Source organism: Mustela nivalis (assembly GCF_964662115.1).
Source record: "Mustela nivalis genome assembly, chromosome: 6".
Taxonomy (NCBI): domain Eukaryota; kingdom Metazoa; phylum Chordata; class Mammalia; order Carnivora; family Mustelidae; genus Mustela; species Mustela nivalis.
In genome coordinates this window covers 71,985,021-72,000,649 of record NC_139025.1, presented here as the reverse complement: position 1 = coordinate 72,000,649, position 15,629 = coordinate 71,985,021, and the positions used below count along the sequence as shown (strand labels likewise).

The 15,629-nt window shown below is 47.9% G+C and overlaps 1 protein-coding gene and 1 long non-coding RNA gene across 4 annotated transcripts in view; one reads left to right on the top strand and one right to left on the bottom strand.

Moving 5' to 3' along the window:
• Positions 1-15,629, bottom strand: part of LOC309866769 — a 226,260-nt gene that overhangs the window by 209,292 nt on the left and 1,339 nt on the right. The gene's annotated exons all lie outside the window — the stretch shown is intronic.
• On the top strand, positions 4,456-15,604 carry LOC309866758 (dehydrogenase/reductase SDR family member 4). Of its 2 annotated transcripts, none has more exons than XM_082734690.1 (8): positions 4,456-4,674; positions 5,760-5,937; positions 10,485-10,586; positions 12,603-12,673; positions 12,771-12,822; positions 13,096-13,230; positions 13,649-13,704; positions 15,102-15,604. In XM_082734690.1, exons 1-8 carry the CDS (start codon positions 4,544-4,546, stop codon positions 15,214-15,216), a joined length of 840 nt encoding a protein of 279 aa, XP_082590816.1. In that variant the 5' UTR covers positions 4,456-4,543; the 3' UTR covers positions 15,217-15,604. The 2 variants fall into 2 exon arrangements, with proteins under 2 accessions (XP_082590816.1, XP_082590815.1); XM_082734689.1 differs by having other exon boundaries at positions 12,603-12,682.

The following is a 15,629-nucleotide window of genomic DNA, read 5'->3' as shown; positions in this document are numbered from 1 at the left end:
GGGAAGGTCCTTGTTCTGCTATTGTGCTCAGTCAATGGCTGCTGTCAGCCTGAGAAGGAGTTAACTGTCCGCTGAAGGCTGGCAGCTAATCAGGCTCCCAGCAGCCAGCTCGAGTCCTTTCTAGAAGGAGAATCTGAGCTGTTTTCTGCATCTCCACGTCTGTATCTCACAGACGTGAGATATTAGTTGCCTATGTTAAAAAGTCAAAGAGTTCATATTAAAATCCAGATTTCTACCTTCTGTTTAAAAAATCCTAAGATCTGGGAGCCTGGGTGGCTCAGATGGTTAAGTGTCTGCCTTGGGCTCAGGTCATGATCCAGGGGTCCTGGTATCAAGTCCTGTATCAGGTCCCTCCTCAGTGGGGAGCCTGCTTCTCCCTCTGCCTCTCTCTCTCTCTCTCTTTCATGAATAAATAAATAAATAAAAGCTTTTAAAAAAAATCCTAAGATCTGGCATCACGGGGCTGGTATCTTCGATGGAAAACACGGGCAAAAGTGAATACACATCAAGCATGCAGGCTGGATCAGCAGGACCCAGCAATCTCTACAAACTCCCAGCCACCAAGGCCACGCTGTGTTGACATTCTTTTTTTTTTTTTTAAGATTTTATTTATTTATTCATTTGACAGAGAGAAATCACAAGTAGATGGAGAGGCAGACAGAAAGAGACAGAGGGAAGCAGGCTCCCCGCTGAGCAGAGATCCCGATGCGGGACTCGATCCCAGCACCCTGAGATCATGACCTGAGCCGAAGGCAGCGGCTTAAACCACTGAGCCACCCAGGCGCCCTGTGTTGACATTCTTAATGAGCTTCGGACATCAACCAAGTAAAGCATTCTATGTACTATGCAAAAGAGGGTAGGACGACAGGTAAATTCACTTTAGAAAAATAAATCCATCAGAACTGGTCATACCTTTTCTGAGGTAATTTGATCATAGTCATCAACTGGAAACATTTGACCCAGGGTACAAATGTATTTGCACCAAACACAAAAAATACATACTTCCAAGCTTGTACACTGTAGCACTGTCTGAAATAGCAAAATGAAGCAAAAAGGAAGTGAGTTAAATGTTCATCAGTAGGAGAAAGGCTAAATAAATTATGGAATATCCACACAATAGAATACTGTACAACTATTTTGAAAAGGGAGAGAGAGAATAAAGTAGATCTATTATGTACTATTCAGAACATTCTCTAAGAATGTATTTTAAGAAATGAAAGAAATAAAGAAAAAGAAGAGAGAAAGAAAAGAAGCAAGCAGTTTGAAGGACAGTATGCATAGTGTTCTTCCATTCATAGGAAACATTTTTAAGGGGAAAATGCATGTAAAGCCTAGGAAACTTCTAGAAGGATACACCAGACCAGAAGCTATATGGGGAGCAGGTAGAAGCAACATAGGAAAGAGTTACTTTTTTACTTTTCACTTTAAAACCTTCCATCTCTTTTTAAAATCATGAACATGTGTTATTTGTATAATTTAAAGACCAGCTATTTAATGATTAAAACAACAATGCTGAAAGTAAAATTCCAATCGAAAGAAAATTAATTTCCATGAAAACTCTCATTCCCCAACAACGTCAGGAAAACGAAGCATAGCTATTCAACGTACACAGCAGGTCAGATTGTCATGACTCACTATGATTTCACATTGTGGGGATAAAAATGCCTCACCAGGTTAGAAATATGCAATAAAACTTATAAAAAGCACCAAACATTTGCCACACTTAATAAGTGGGCATTCAGTAAAGTCACTGTTATTCCCCAGCCCTCCCCTGCTGCCTAGTCCTGACCTGTGTCAATGACCAGTCTAGGATGATTATTGCAAAATGCAAGATTTGTATTCCACCCCAGGTGAACAGTCACCCCTCAAGGAAGATGGGAGCGTCTCCCCAACAACAAAGGCATTTCCTCAGCTCTGCAAATGGTACTATCTCCCTACATACAAGAGCAATCCCATTGCCTATTAATGTTTCCCATTCCCAAAAGACTCCAACATACCCCTGTATTTCCCTCAAAGATTTCCTACTCCCCCCCTCCACTCCCAGTCTCCAACAAACCAACTTGATGAAGAGTAGTAGCTCAAGACTCGCACACCTCTTGCCTTCCCTCTTCCCTTTCCTGTCCACAGATCTCCTCCCTGATGTTCCCTGTGCTCTCCCCAAAGAAATGGCACTGGAGACCCAATATCAACCCTACCCAGACCCTATCCATCACAAGGCCATGTGATGTTCACTAAGCTCCCAGGCCAGAATTTTCTTTTTTGAGAACCCTCTGCTCTTTGAGGTGTAGGCTCCCTCTCCCTCCCCCAACTTCAGCTGCTGGATCTGGCTGCCCACCTCTGGGCAGGAGACAAAGAGAATCAGATCTGCCCTGGAGGCCTGTCTCTGTGAACCCAGAGCCCTGAGAACCGGAGCTCCCATCCTCCTCCATACTCTCCCCACAGGTCCACAGGTGCAGAACACTGGGAAGGGTTTCCACAGTGCATTAGCTCTGAACAGGGGAGGAGGAAGAGGAGTGTCATGCTATCCAGCCTCTGTTGTCAATAATTCACGAGGTTCAGACTGAGGGGCACCAGTCAGAGTCAGTTTTCCCCAGACATGGGGAAAATTAGACTCAAGCTCTCTTATCTCATCAGGATGTGCTAAGTACCAAAGCTGAGTACCACAGCTGCAGCTCCTCGGCTGACGAATATACTATAAATCCAGTGCTTGCCTGATGGATCACTTGCTACCCAGACTTCCCCTTTCGAACACTGAAATCCCTTTTTAGCTGCTCTGCAGAACTACACATATACTAAATGAATCTCTAGCAAGTATGAATTCTATTAAACAGCAATTCCCAGAACTGAATTGCACAGACCAGGATTCTCTCTCTTCTAACTGTAAGGACTGACAGAGTTAGTTGCCAGACTGGTGATTTCACCAACTAACAACACTTTTCTCAACCTACCCATCTGCTTTCATCATCTTTTCTTAACAAAAAGACTAACGCCAAGAAAAGAAAAGGAAAAAAGGAAAAGAAAAAGGAGCAAAAGCATATCCCTGAATAAGGAACTGTCAAGTTAAATAAGCTTAGTTTTATGAAACTCACTATATTGTCTTTCTCTGTCTCATTTTGTCTAGAACGAGTGCAAACTTTGCCAGAGATCAGCACCACTTCTCAGTCTAGCACTGGGAGGCCACTGGGTTAAACCAATTCAGTCGCTGACACTTAGGTCTCTTGGGGGCCTTTCTACGGTATCCCATAAGCCATCCAGATTTATTAATTCTCCCAGAAACCCAGAAGGGAGATCATTTGGATCCGCTTGGCGGAAGTGTAGAGTGAAGTCTTGAACACAGAATTCATAGCTTGAGAGGACTTTATTCATCATCTCCCCCAGCGTCCTGTTTACAGATGAAAAGCCTGGCCTGTAGCAACAATAATAGTAATTCTATGATGGCAATAATTACTATGTGTTTAGTAATGTCCAGTTTTTAAAGTGCTTTTACATTCAATAAATATATTTTTTTAAGATTTTATTTATTTATTTGACAGAGAGAGATCACAAGTAGACGGAGACGCAGGCAGAGAGAGAGAGGGAAGCAGGCTTCCTGCCGAGCAGAGAGCCCGATGCAGCACTCGATCCCAGGACCCTGAGATAATGACCTGAGCCGAAGGCAGCGGCTTAACCCACTGAGCCACCCAGGCGCCCTTCAATAAATATTTATTGAGCCGGGATGGAGGCTAAGACCCGAGTGATTAGGGAGAATTGAGTACCACCACTGGCTGGGAGACCCTCTCACCTTTCCTACCACTTACGACAATGGGGCAGGCCCTTGAGGCGGAGGTACCAGAAGTCTAGTCCAGTCAGGATCTTTTTCCCTGCACACTGGTTACCATAGCGATAGGCATCTGCCCTCCAGAGCTGTGAGGATGGAGGAGATGGTGTGTGAAGGGCAGTGCCAGACCTAGCCCAGCCGCTTCACCTCATCACATCGCTCTCTCTCCCAGGCTCCTCCACCCTCACCTGGTGACTCCGTGTGGACCACAGGCAATCTCAAAACACTGACCCTCTTGTGAGCTATCTCACGTATGCAGACCCAGACTTTCCTGGAGATGGAGGTCCATCTTGAAGTTCTGGGAAGGTAAAGCAACCAACTCAAAGCTCCCCTACCCTCGAAAAATAGCAGGGTCAAGCGGCAGGACATTGCCGAGGGCGGGGAAGACTGTGGGTTCCCGCAAAGGAGCAGGCCCTAGAAGAAACCTGGGGCGACCGCACAGTCCCATGACCGTCAGGGCGAAGCCGAGGACAGCGGGGCACGACAGCAGTGCGCCGGCAGGGGGCGCCCCACGGCCACCGCCCGCTCCCGGTACGAGGGGCGGGCGCCTGGCCGGGCTAGCCAGCAGTCCCGCGCCAGGGCTGGCGGGGAGCCGGGCGGAGGTGGGGCCGCAGGGCGGGGGACGGAGCCGGAGGGGGGGCGGAGCCGAGTGAGGAGGAGGCAAGATCCTCGTTCTTTGGCTTACTGGGGTCATTACCTCCCCTGGGTGTGCGGCGAGGCGGCGCCATGCGGAAGGCGGGACTGTTGCTCGCACTCAGCGGCGGGGCGTGGAGGTCTGTGCGGATGGCCAGCTCCGGGATGGCGCGCCGGGACCCGCTCGCCAATAAGGTAGCTCTAGTCACGGCGTCCACCGACGGGTGAGTGCCGGGTCCAGAGTCTCTTAGGCCCCCACTATCCGGAAATAGGTACTAACCCCTTGACCTTTGCTTCCCTATGGGAGTCCTCAGTGGACCTCACTGCTAGAAAAAGTCTGACCCCCGAAGAAGGGAACCACGTGGTCGGCCTGCAGCGCCTCCGAATCCTCTTGCGTCGTCCCCACTTCTGCCAGTCTCCTGTCACCGCTGCCCCTGGCTCAGCTGCGCCACTTCAGTCTCCCGGGGCCCTGGGCTGCCCCCGTCAAGTGGCCCCACCTAGAGTCTGGGAAGACCAAACACCAGAATTCCAAAACACTCCAGATTTCAAAAAATCCTATCCCACGGCCTCCCTCGACCCTGCACATGTTCCAGACACCCCATTTGGCGCCCCTTTCCTGGACGGGACACAAGACCCGTGTGTCCAGGTTTTTGTTTAGCTCAGTACATTTTGCCCTTGCCCTGTTTCTCACCCACCTCTCTTGTCTAGCCGTTTCTCGACCCTGCAGGACTTTGCTAAATGCCTGCATTACACAAATCTGAAGTAAAAATGTATGCGAAATGCTAATGGCTAATAACTGCAAAGTGTAGAACCGTTACTCCCAGGGGAGTAGTGTAAAAAATGGGCATTTTTTACTAGAGACCCATCCTTTCGCATACACCCCCACATGTAATTAACAGAATTTTGAGATGTAGACTAGTAAGGGAGGTATCTGGGGACAGGGGCTCTTTCCGGTGAGACCTTCCAATCATGCAAGTGGCTGTTGCTACACCCCTAGCTCCTTTCTCTCCCCTCAGTCCCTGCAGGGTGTGTGGGGCTTGTCACTGCAGCGATCCCTGTGGAAGATAATGTCAGTTCCTGAGAACCTAGCGGAGGGGGGGGGGGGCAAACCTTAGGAAAAGTAAGTAAATGAGTGCTAAAAACAGGCTAAGCATGTCCATCTGTATGGTAACGGCTCTTTTACACGTAATGCAGACAGGAGGCCCTGCAGAGGGAGAGCTGGAATTCAGACTTGAGCATTCTGACTGCGGAGCTCATCTCTCAACCACTTCCCCCTGTACTGGCCCTGATAGACATCTCTCTGCCTCAGGATCGGCTTCGCCATCGCGCGGCGCCTGGCCCAGGATGGGGCCCATGTGGTCGTCAGCAGCAGGAAGCAGCAGAACGTGGACCGGGCAGTAGCCACGCTGCAGGGGGAAGGGTTGAGCGTGACGGGCACCGTGTGCCACGTGGGGAAGGCCGAGGACAGGGAGCGGCTGGTGGCCACGGTGAGCAACAAGGGTATGGGCACAGAGCCAGGTGGTGGTGGAAGGGAGCCTGCCTGAGCCTCCTTTCCTGCTTTCCTAACAACAGTGATGTGATGCAAGCCAGCACTATTAACTGAAACGTAAATGGTCGTTCTGCGTACCAATCCACCCACACATTTTTACTGTGTGCCTTTACTATGATGTCTCTCAGAATCATCCCATCCCAGTCAGAGAATAAAAAACCACTCTAATGCTTCAACCCTGCATCACCAACCCTTAGGTTACCCAGGAAAACAGCTGGCCCTGGTTCTCCAGTAGTTTCCAATCTAATTGGGCAGATGAGAGAGGTAAATGTGATTGCAAAACAGATGTCTCCACCCACAGACTAATAATCAGTGTCCTGTTCTATAGCTTGTTGAGTCAAGTCTCTGGGAACCTCTTCTGTGAGGCAACCCACCATGTTTCAGCCACTTACGTTTGCTATTCTCTTTGTCCAGAGCCTTCACAGGTTGTCTCTAAACCTGACAACAACCCAAGCAAGGCAAGGACTATTCTCCCGGTTTTCAAACATTCAGAACATTCCACTCTGAAAGCTGGAACAACGTCCCGAGGCCCCACAGCCAGTCAGAAAGAGCTGGAAATCAATCCAGACCTGCCAAGCTGACTACAGACCACCAGGCATTTCTCCATTAGCATCAGGGCAGGTCTTTCATGCCCACTTGGACGTTAGTTTCAAAGAAAGTGTCAAAGGCAGTGTCAGAGCTGGAACTTGGCACCAGCTTTCCAGCGACACAAGAAAATATGAGTATCTGGCAAAGGAGGCCGTTCTCCCCTCAGGCTCAGGACATACACTTTATTACCTGGAGTAAAAAGGAGACTCTACCCTAGATGGAAAGTAGAGCAGATTGGAAGGCTGTCAGAAATAATTCGGTAATCGTAGAAGAGGGGTTCCTTAAACAGTGGTAAATGATGGTATGATAGGATAAAGTCATTCCATTTGGGGGGAACCATTTAGCAGTGCACTGGGGAGAGCCAAATGTGTGTCCAAGAAAGTAACTTTGGGGCACCTGGGTGGCTCAGTCAGTAAAGGCCCTGACTCCTGACTTCAGCGCAGGTCATGATTGTGGGGTCCTGAGGTGGAGGGCTCCAAGCTTAGCATGGAGCCTGCTTAAAATTCTCTCTCTCTCTCTCCCTTTGCCCCTTGCCACCTCCTTTAAAATAAATACAAATTTTTTTTTTTTTTTAAGGAAAGAAAGTCACCTTGTTTGGCATAGGCTGCTGGATAGAACCTGAGTTTGGGACATTGATTCTGAGGGTAAAGAGAGCCTCTGGGATCCTGGGCCAACTGGTGACTAGCCATATGAAATGTGCCTAGCAACTTAATTTTAAAATCCTGCCAGGGAAACAACCTCTAACCCCTACCAGGTCCACTTACCCTGTCCTACAGCCCTGGCCCAGATGTGGGGCTTGAGCTAGACCTCCCAGAGGGGGTGAGACTGGACAGACGGAAGAGTGACAGGGTTCCAGATGAACCCTGCAAAATGAGCAGGGAGCCAGGGAGGGCCTGAAAGGGAGAGCAGAACATGGGCTCAGGAGTGCCGGTGGAAAATGGCCTGGTGGGAAGGATAAGGGACAGGGGCTCCATAGCCTCCCAAAGAAGGTTAGATGTTCTTGGAGGAAATAAGCCACATGAGGTTTTGAGCAAGATGAATATGGATATATTTGAAAAAGATAATCTTGCACCAGTAAGAGGATATATAAGAGTAGAAAAGACTCTGATCCAAGGATGTTAGCAAGGAAGCTGAATGCTCTAGACCATTCAGGTCTAGAGCAGCAGCAGTGGTACCAGAATGGATATGCCCAAGAGACGTTTAGTGGGAACCAAGCAAGATTTTTTTCTTCCTAACGCAAGAAATGGGAAACAGTGGGTTAAAGCCTCTACCTTCGGCTCAGGTCATGATTCCAGGGTCCTGGGATCGAGCCCCACATTGGGCTCTCTGCTCAGCAGCGAGCCTACTTCCACCTCTCTCTCTCTGCCTGCCTCTCAGCCTACTTGTGATCTCTGTCAATAAAATCTTTAAAAAAAAAAAAAAAAGATGGGAAACAGGAGGGTTGAGTCGAAAAACACCTTTAGGGGCTCCTGAGTGGCTCGGTCCATTAAGGGTCTGCCTTCAGCTCACGTCATGATCCCAGGGCGCCCCAATAAGTTAATTTTTAAAATGGTTACTATCCAGTGGCTTCCTAATCTGCGCCACAAAGCTTCTCAAAGGCATGGGGGAGCAGAATCCAGATCACTCGCTTCTCCACTTGACTGTATTTTTTCTAAAAAATATACCTACCCAAAAACAGAGCACCCAACTCCTAAACACTTTAGGGTAGCGATCACACAATTTAGGGCAGGCTTACAAGACACCTGGGTAGTCATAGTGCCTTTCTCATGAATCTTCTGTGGTTCTCTGTTCAGTCAAAACCTAGACTTCTCGGGTACCTGGGTGGCTCAATGGGTTAAAGCCTCTGCCTTCAGCTCAGGTCATGATCCTAGGATCCTGGGATCAAACCCCACATCAGGCTCTCTGCTCAGCAGAGAGCATGCTTCCCTACTTCTCTCTGCCTGCCTCTCTGCCTACTTGTGATCTCTGTCTGTCAAATAAATAAATAAATAATCGTAAAAAAAAAAACCCAAAAACAAAAACCCTAGACTTCTCCCCTCTCTGAGATGTAGGCTCCCTGCCCCCAACCACACAGCCACAGAGCAGAGCACCCATCCCTTTCTAGCTTCCTGTGCACTTCACTCGTTGCAAGTCCATAGGTGAGATTTACACAGAGCCAAGGCAGGTGACTGGGGCTTGGTACTGGGACGCCAAAACTTAGCACCAGACAGTATCCATACTGGTTTGAAAACCTTACGTGATTTTCAGTTTTGTTCAATTTATATGTTGACAGCCCAAGCCATTCCTTCAGCAGCGTGGAAGCAACGGAGCTTAGCACCTAGTTAGCAAGAATAATTAGTTAAAACAGGAACTAGCAGATGGTACACATAGTTAATAACACCCCTCCGTGCGCTAAATCATGAAGCACAAAGGTGCTTAAGGGCCTGTAGTGCTGCTTGCCCAAGGCATCCGAATTGCCTGTTCCGGGCCAATGTGTAGCCTCCTCTCAGAGCCCTGTTTTGTGGGCAGATTCTGTTCACCCACTCATTACTCTGGCATGTGCCTTCACCACCTACTTTCAATTTATTAGCGAGGTGAGATGTTGCCTTTCTTGGCCTCCCCAGTTTAAATATTGGTTTCCACCTTGAATCTTCCATGCCTCCCAGCCAAAAAAAAAGGGGGCGGGGAGATGACATCATAACTGAGTGGGAAACTGCTTTAAGCCCAGGCTGGTGTCTTCCTCACTGTGGCTCCTGCATAGCCAGTTTCCTAGTGATTCCAACTCACTTTCAAAGGACTCTTTAAGAATTAGCTCTGCAGGGGCACCTGGGTGGCTCAGTGGTCATGATCTCAGGGTTCTGGGATTGAGCCCCAAATCGGGCTCTCTGCTCAGCCCGGAGCCTGCTTCCTCCTCTCTCTCTGCCTGCCTGTCTGCCTATTTGTGATCTCTATCTGTCAAATAAATAAAATCTTAAAAAAAAAAAAGAATTAGCTCTGCAGCAGAAGGGAGACCGACCTCCGACCTCAGATCTGCCACCATTAACTGACTAGCTTTGTGCCCTCTGCAGATTATGTGGACTCCCCCAAAGACCCAGTGAGAAGGCCTCCTCCTGTTCCTTAACCAGCCCTTATATGTCATTACTGAGAAATTCACTTCCCTGGACCTCAGCTTCATCCCCTGTGGCATGAGGACAGTGGGCTGGGTGATCTAAAGACCTCTCCCAGTGGCAACATTCTGTTGGTCTATCTAAAACAGTTTCTCGGGGTGCCTGGGAGGCTCAGTTAAGCATCTGCCTTCAGCTCAGGTCATGGTCTTATGACCATGGTGGGCTCCCTTCTCAGCAGGGAGTCTGCTCCATTTCCTTCTGCCCTACCCCCCATTCATTCTCAGGCTCTCATGTGCTCTCTCTCTCTCTCTCTCCCTCCCTCAAATAAAATCTTTATACCAAAAAATATAAATATAAGTTAATAAATAAAATAAAACAGTTTCTCTATTCAGGTAGGTCTGGACATATTGAGTTTGAGATCATGGTAACTCAGTAAAGGAGAACCAGGCAGTAAGCACTTGGACAAATGGGGCTGGGACTTGGTGGGAAAAGTGTAAGGGTCTGGAAATGAATTTTGAGGTGGGACCTGAAGCTGTGAGAACAAAGAAGTTCCCCCAAAAGGGAAAATATAAAGAGTAAAAAGTCAGCAACAACTCTAGAAGTGGGGAGCAGGAAGAAAAGCCTGCAAAAGAAACTAGACCTGAAATGTTTAGCAGCAGAACTTAGGGTAGCTGGGGAGAGAGACGTTTCAGGAAAAAGAGGTATCATTTTGACATCATTTTGTCCTAAGAAGGAATTCTTTATCCACATTGATAAGTGCACCTCCCTTACTGACCTGCAGTTCTAATTCAGACCTTACTCCTCTCTCTAGGCCGTGAGTCTTCATGGGGGCATTGACATCCTGGTCTCCAATGCCGCCGTTAACCCTTTCTTTGGAAACCTAATGGATGTCACCGAGGAGGTGTGGGACAAGGTGAGAGGGGATTAAAGGAGCAGGGGATAGGCCTCAAGAAACAGCCAGAACAAACTTAGGCTGCTTTTAGAATGCATTTGTCAAGTGCCTGGTAAATGTGAGGAATCCTTGCGATCAGCACGCACCTGGAGTGCACCTGGTAAAGGGCAGGTGGGGGATGGCTTCCTCTCTCCTTGCCCCCCTTTCATTTCTGCTTCTCCCGAGTTTGGCTCTTCCATTTGTTCCTGGCTAACCTTCTTCTGCTTCACTCCCCAGCTCTCTCCCCCGACATGCTCATCCAGACTCTTCTTCCAGCTCTATTTCCAATAGAGACATGCCAGCTATCTGCCTAATAGCTAATACACTTAAGCTTACATAACCCCCAGCCCCTTTTCAGAAGCCAAAAAAGAATGATTTTGCATTAGCTGGAAAACTTTAATAGCTGCTAGTTAAGCAAAATGACCTAAGTTACCGCTTTATAACTTAAAACCTTTGAAAAAGACCCATGCATTTTTCTTCTTAACTGCAGTGTCAAGGAAATAAGAGATCCCAATGTCTAAATTCAAGTATGGAATATTGGGTTTTATGTGAACGTGCGTAATTACATTTATGATATATTTCACACACCTACAGATTTTAATTATGAAGCCTTAATTAAAATATTTGTCTTTGTTTATTAAGGTTAATATTCCCACATGATTTGGAAATGCTAAATTTTTTATGATCTCCCCTAGTTTGGCTTTTCACTCTGATGTCATCAATAACTTCTCACCACTGAAGTTTAAGGATACTAAAATATTATAGTTTGTTTATCAGTGTTTCACAAACATCAAGACCAAAGTGCCAAATGTGCTTTAGTGAGTCAGTTCCTGATTGATATTCTTTAAAGTAGAGAAACATCTTTCATGAGCCGTCTGAATAAAGACCACATGAAAATCAGTTTTAAACCAAGTGATTTTTCTTTTTAATTTGCATTTTTTAAAATGTCACAGTACATCAAATATAAATTCAATGACTGATCCTCGATTAAACTCTGGATTTTTAAAATAAGGACATGTGGGGAGACAATTGGGGAAATTTTGTTAGGGACAGCCTATTACATAAAATCATTATTACCAATGTTAGATTTCGTGGTGTGATAATGGATGGTGGTATGTAAGAATGTCCTTATACTTTAGGAAAAATGCTAAAGTTTTACTGATAGAACACTGGGATGACTGCAACTTATCTTCAGTAGTTCAGGAAAAAACTGTGCAGATACATGGATAGGACACATGGGGCAACATGCAAACAATTGGTGAATCCAGGTAAACAATATCTGGATATTCATCATACTTCTATCTCAACTTTTCTGTAAGATGAAAATTTTCAAAATAATAAATTGGCATGGAGAGCTTGGTAGGGGCATATCCCAGCATGCCTAGAACAATGTAAATGAGAGTTATGCCTTTGTTTTAAATGATGGATGTGGGGTTTTGACAGGAGCCTGTGTCCCAGCGGCCCCAGAAGTGCCCCCTCATGATCCTACTTTCCAATAATGGCCAGCCAGACAGCCCATCCAGGAGGGCCAAAAACATCTGACTCCTTAAACTCAGAAGCCAGAGAAATGTTGGAATGACTCCGAGTGCCTGAGGTCAGGCCACGTTTTCCCTGGGCAGCAGGGCCACTCTGGAGTGGAACCAGTAGGCCAGCCCACTTCCAACTTCTCCCTAGTTGGGAGAAACACAGAAAATCCAGCTCAGATCCAAAGAGGACCTGCTAATATAGGCCAAATCATGTGCAGCTGGTTAGGTAACAAGAGGGACCAGGTTCCTTTCTTTCTCAAGCAAACCTAATGGGTCATTCTCTAGCTGAATATGCCAGTGACAGGGGCTTCTCCCTGGGCTTCAGCTTCTGCTTTTGCCATGTCCAGGTAAACCATCCCTGAGATCTGCACCGGGGCCCCCGAAACATCCCAGGAACCCCGCCATGAGTCCTCATTGCCCTGCCTTCTCCAGCTCTTCCCTCATGCTCTTTCTCCTTCTCTTTTGGTTTCAGATTCTGGACATTAACGTGAAGGCCACAGCCCTCATGACAAAGGCCGTGGTGCCAGAGATGGAGAAGCGAGGGTACAGACAGTGAGAGGGAGCCTGGGTGCAGTGGACCTCATGTGGGCTGAGGGCCAGAGTTCCCACTGAGAAGAGGGTCACTCTCTTCTTTTTCCAGAGGCGGCTCAGTGGTGATTGTGGCCTCCATAGGAGCCTACTTTCCGTTTCCTGTGAGATCCCCCTTCTTTGCCACTTCCACCCCCCCCCGAATCGTGCATTTTTTCCACTCCCCTGGTCACCCTAACAAGTGTATGCCCCCTTTTGGAATCACACCACCAAGCCCCTTCCCACAAAATAGATGCATTGCCTCCAAAACCCCTAGCCTAGGGGTGGTTCACCCACAAGATAGTTTTCTGGCTCCCTTAGAGATGCCCTATTATCTACTGCCCTATCCAAAAATGAACTGGAAACAAAGACACTAACCCACTGTCTCCTTTCCCCAGGGCCTGGGACCCTACAATGTTAGTAAAACTGCCTTGCTGGGCCTCACCAAGAACCTGGCCAGAGAGCTGGACCAAAGGAACATTAGGGTGAACTGCCTGGCACCGGGACTCATTAAGACTAGCTTCAGCCAAGTGGTGAGGACCGCAAGGACCCCAAAGGGGCATCTTCCTAGACAGCAAAGCCCAGTATCTTCTGCCCCACCCCACCCCAGGCTTTTCAACATTCCCCCTCCATACCATATATCCTCCTGTCTGGATCAGACCCCACAGGCACCTTTCTTGAGGTGTGTGGTAGAGACCAGAATTCAGACTCTGCTCACACTGTTCCATATCTCCTTAAGTGGATGAGAACTGGGGAGAGCCAGCAACAACCTCACTAGCACCTGCAAAGAAGACAGTGGTAGGGTCCGACTGGGAACTGAGGAGGGCTAGGAAATGGAAGGGGCCTCCCTCCAGCCTTCCTCTCATTTGCCATGAGGGCAGCACTTCCTCCCCTCTCTGACCCTCTGTCTCCTCTTCTGCCACATAAAAAGATGTCCCTTTTTTCCTGCAGTTGTGGAAGGACAAGGAAAGGGAGGAGAGCATAAAAGAAATCATGCAGATAAGAAGGTAAGGCTGTCACAGGGGAGGGTTGGGAAGGACAAGCATGAAAGGTCCAGTCCCTCACCCAGCCCACAGCTCACTGTCTTTTGGTCCCACAGACAATACAAGCATGCGCTGTCCTGCCACAAACACATACATTGCAATCCTTGTGTGCTGCGTTGCTACAGTGGCACATGAGAGGAGTTCACGTCCATTGCAAAAACCAAACAGAGGCTCCGGCTTTCAGCAGAGCACTGCTCCAGGGGAATCCCTGACTCCTCTCTCCACCTGGCTGTGGCCTCCACCTTCAGCCATCTGTAGCACCCAGGGACGAAGACTAAAACCATGCTTTTTTTTTTTTTTTTTTTTTTTAGTTCCCCTTGAGTAAAATGCCATGTTTCCAAAGCTCAGATGGACTAAGGCCCGAAACTCCCCTTGCAAAGAAAACTCACCTCTTCCCTCTTCCCCACACGGCTAGCCAGACTGCTCAGGCCCCTTTGGCTCCTTTTCCTCTAACCTCCCTGCCTCTCTCCAGCTTTTGTCTTGTCCATCTTGTCCCCTCAAGGACACATTCCAGCAATGCCTACTCTTTACTGGTCCGGACATCCCAGAAGCCCTCAGGTGCCCCGCAAGCTGCTCTCATGCCAGGCATGAGCTGCACACCTAGTTCACAACTCATTAACAAGTTGGGGTACTGTCATTTTGGAGCCCCGGTGAATGTCTGTGCCCATGCTTCTTGGTCTTGGGTGTGCACTAGTCCAGTGTAGGACCTGGGCATCTTTTGGGGGGTGGCGGGGGGCGGGAATTTAAGCCTCCTAGATGATGACAGTGTGCAGCTAGGATGGAGAACCACACACTGATCCAGGCCTTCTAGGTTTGAGGTCCCCACTCCAACCACCTCAGAGCATTCTGTGGCAGTTAAGGTTACAGCGTTCCCGAACTACACAATTATAGATACAAATCCCGAGAATTAGCACATTCTCCCAAAATGAACCTAACTTTAAGGGCCAAAAAGAGATTCCTGAAAAAGTTGTCTGAGTTGAAGCTACACAAATGCAGACTGAAAGCAAACTGTTTACTGTTTCACAGACTCCCTGACAATTGAACAGTATACACACAGGCGAAACAAAGTTGCTGCTCACCAGTGTATCTGTATGACTTGGGATTCTGCTGTCCTGAGTTGTCTGAAAAACAAAAATGTCTCCATACTGTTTGAATATAATGTGTGGTGGGTTTCGCAGGATGCAGTATTTACTATAACAGCTTATCTTCACGCTAACTCTATTTGACCGACAGGATGCTTGTCCACTGGTCCTGGATAAATCACCTGATACTTTTTGATTAAGCAAATTCATTCCCTCTGGGCCAGTTCAGGAGCTGACTGTTGGATTTTTACTCCCTTCCTTGTTGCCCCTCTTCCCCAGGATAGGCAAGCCGGATGAATGTGCAGGCATCGTGTCTTTCCTGTGCTCTGAAGACGCCAGCTACATCACTGGGGAGACAGTGGTAGTGGGTGGAGGGTCCCCATCCCGCCTCTGAGGACTTGAAGAGGCCTCACTGGGGCAGAGATTGGGCTACAGCTCCTGCACTCATCGACTAGCCTTTCCCACCTCTGCCCAATATACTGCTCACCTTATACCCCACCCCACCCCCCAAATCAGTTCCACCCTGTGAAAAGATCCAGCCTTCCCTGTGGTCAAGGTATGGTCTTGGGATTTGCTCTGTTGCTGAAGCCTTGAGAAGAGACTTCCCCTGAGAGCAGAGGGCAGGCCTGCTGAGAAAGCTGAGTCTATGTTTCCAAAAAACAGTACTTTTTTTTTCCTAGACTTGGAATTTGAGGGAGATGGGTTTGAAGGAAGCTGGGTGGGAAATCAACAACTTGCAAAGAAAGATGCAAATAAAATGCAGATGATCATGTTGCTTTGAATCGGTGTATTCATTTTTCATTGTGG

Excerpts from the sequence above, each read along its gene's own strand:
- LOC309866758 (XM_082734689.1), top strand. The coding sequence starts at position 4,544 with ATGCGGAAGGCGGGACTGTTGCTCGCACTCAGCGGCGGGGCGTGGAGG. Across the intron at positions 5,938-10,484 it reads GGGAGCGGCTGGTGGCCACG|GCCGTGAGTCTTCATGGGGG; the intron begins GTGAGCAACAAG and ends TCCTCTCTCTAG. Across the intron at positions 10,587-12,602 it reads CCGAGGAGGTGTGGGACAAG|ATTCTGGACATTAACGTGAA; the intron begins GTGAGAGGGGAT and ends TTTTGGTTTCAG.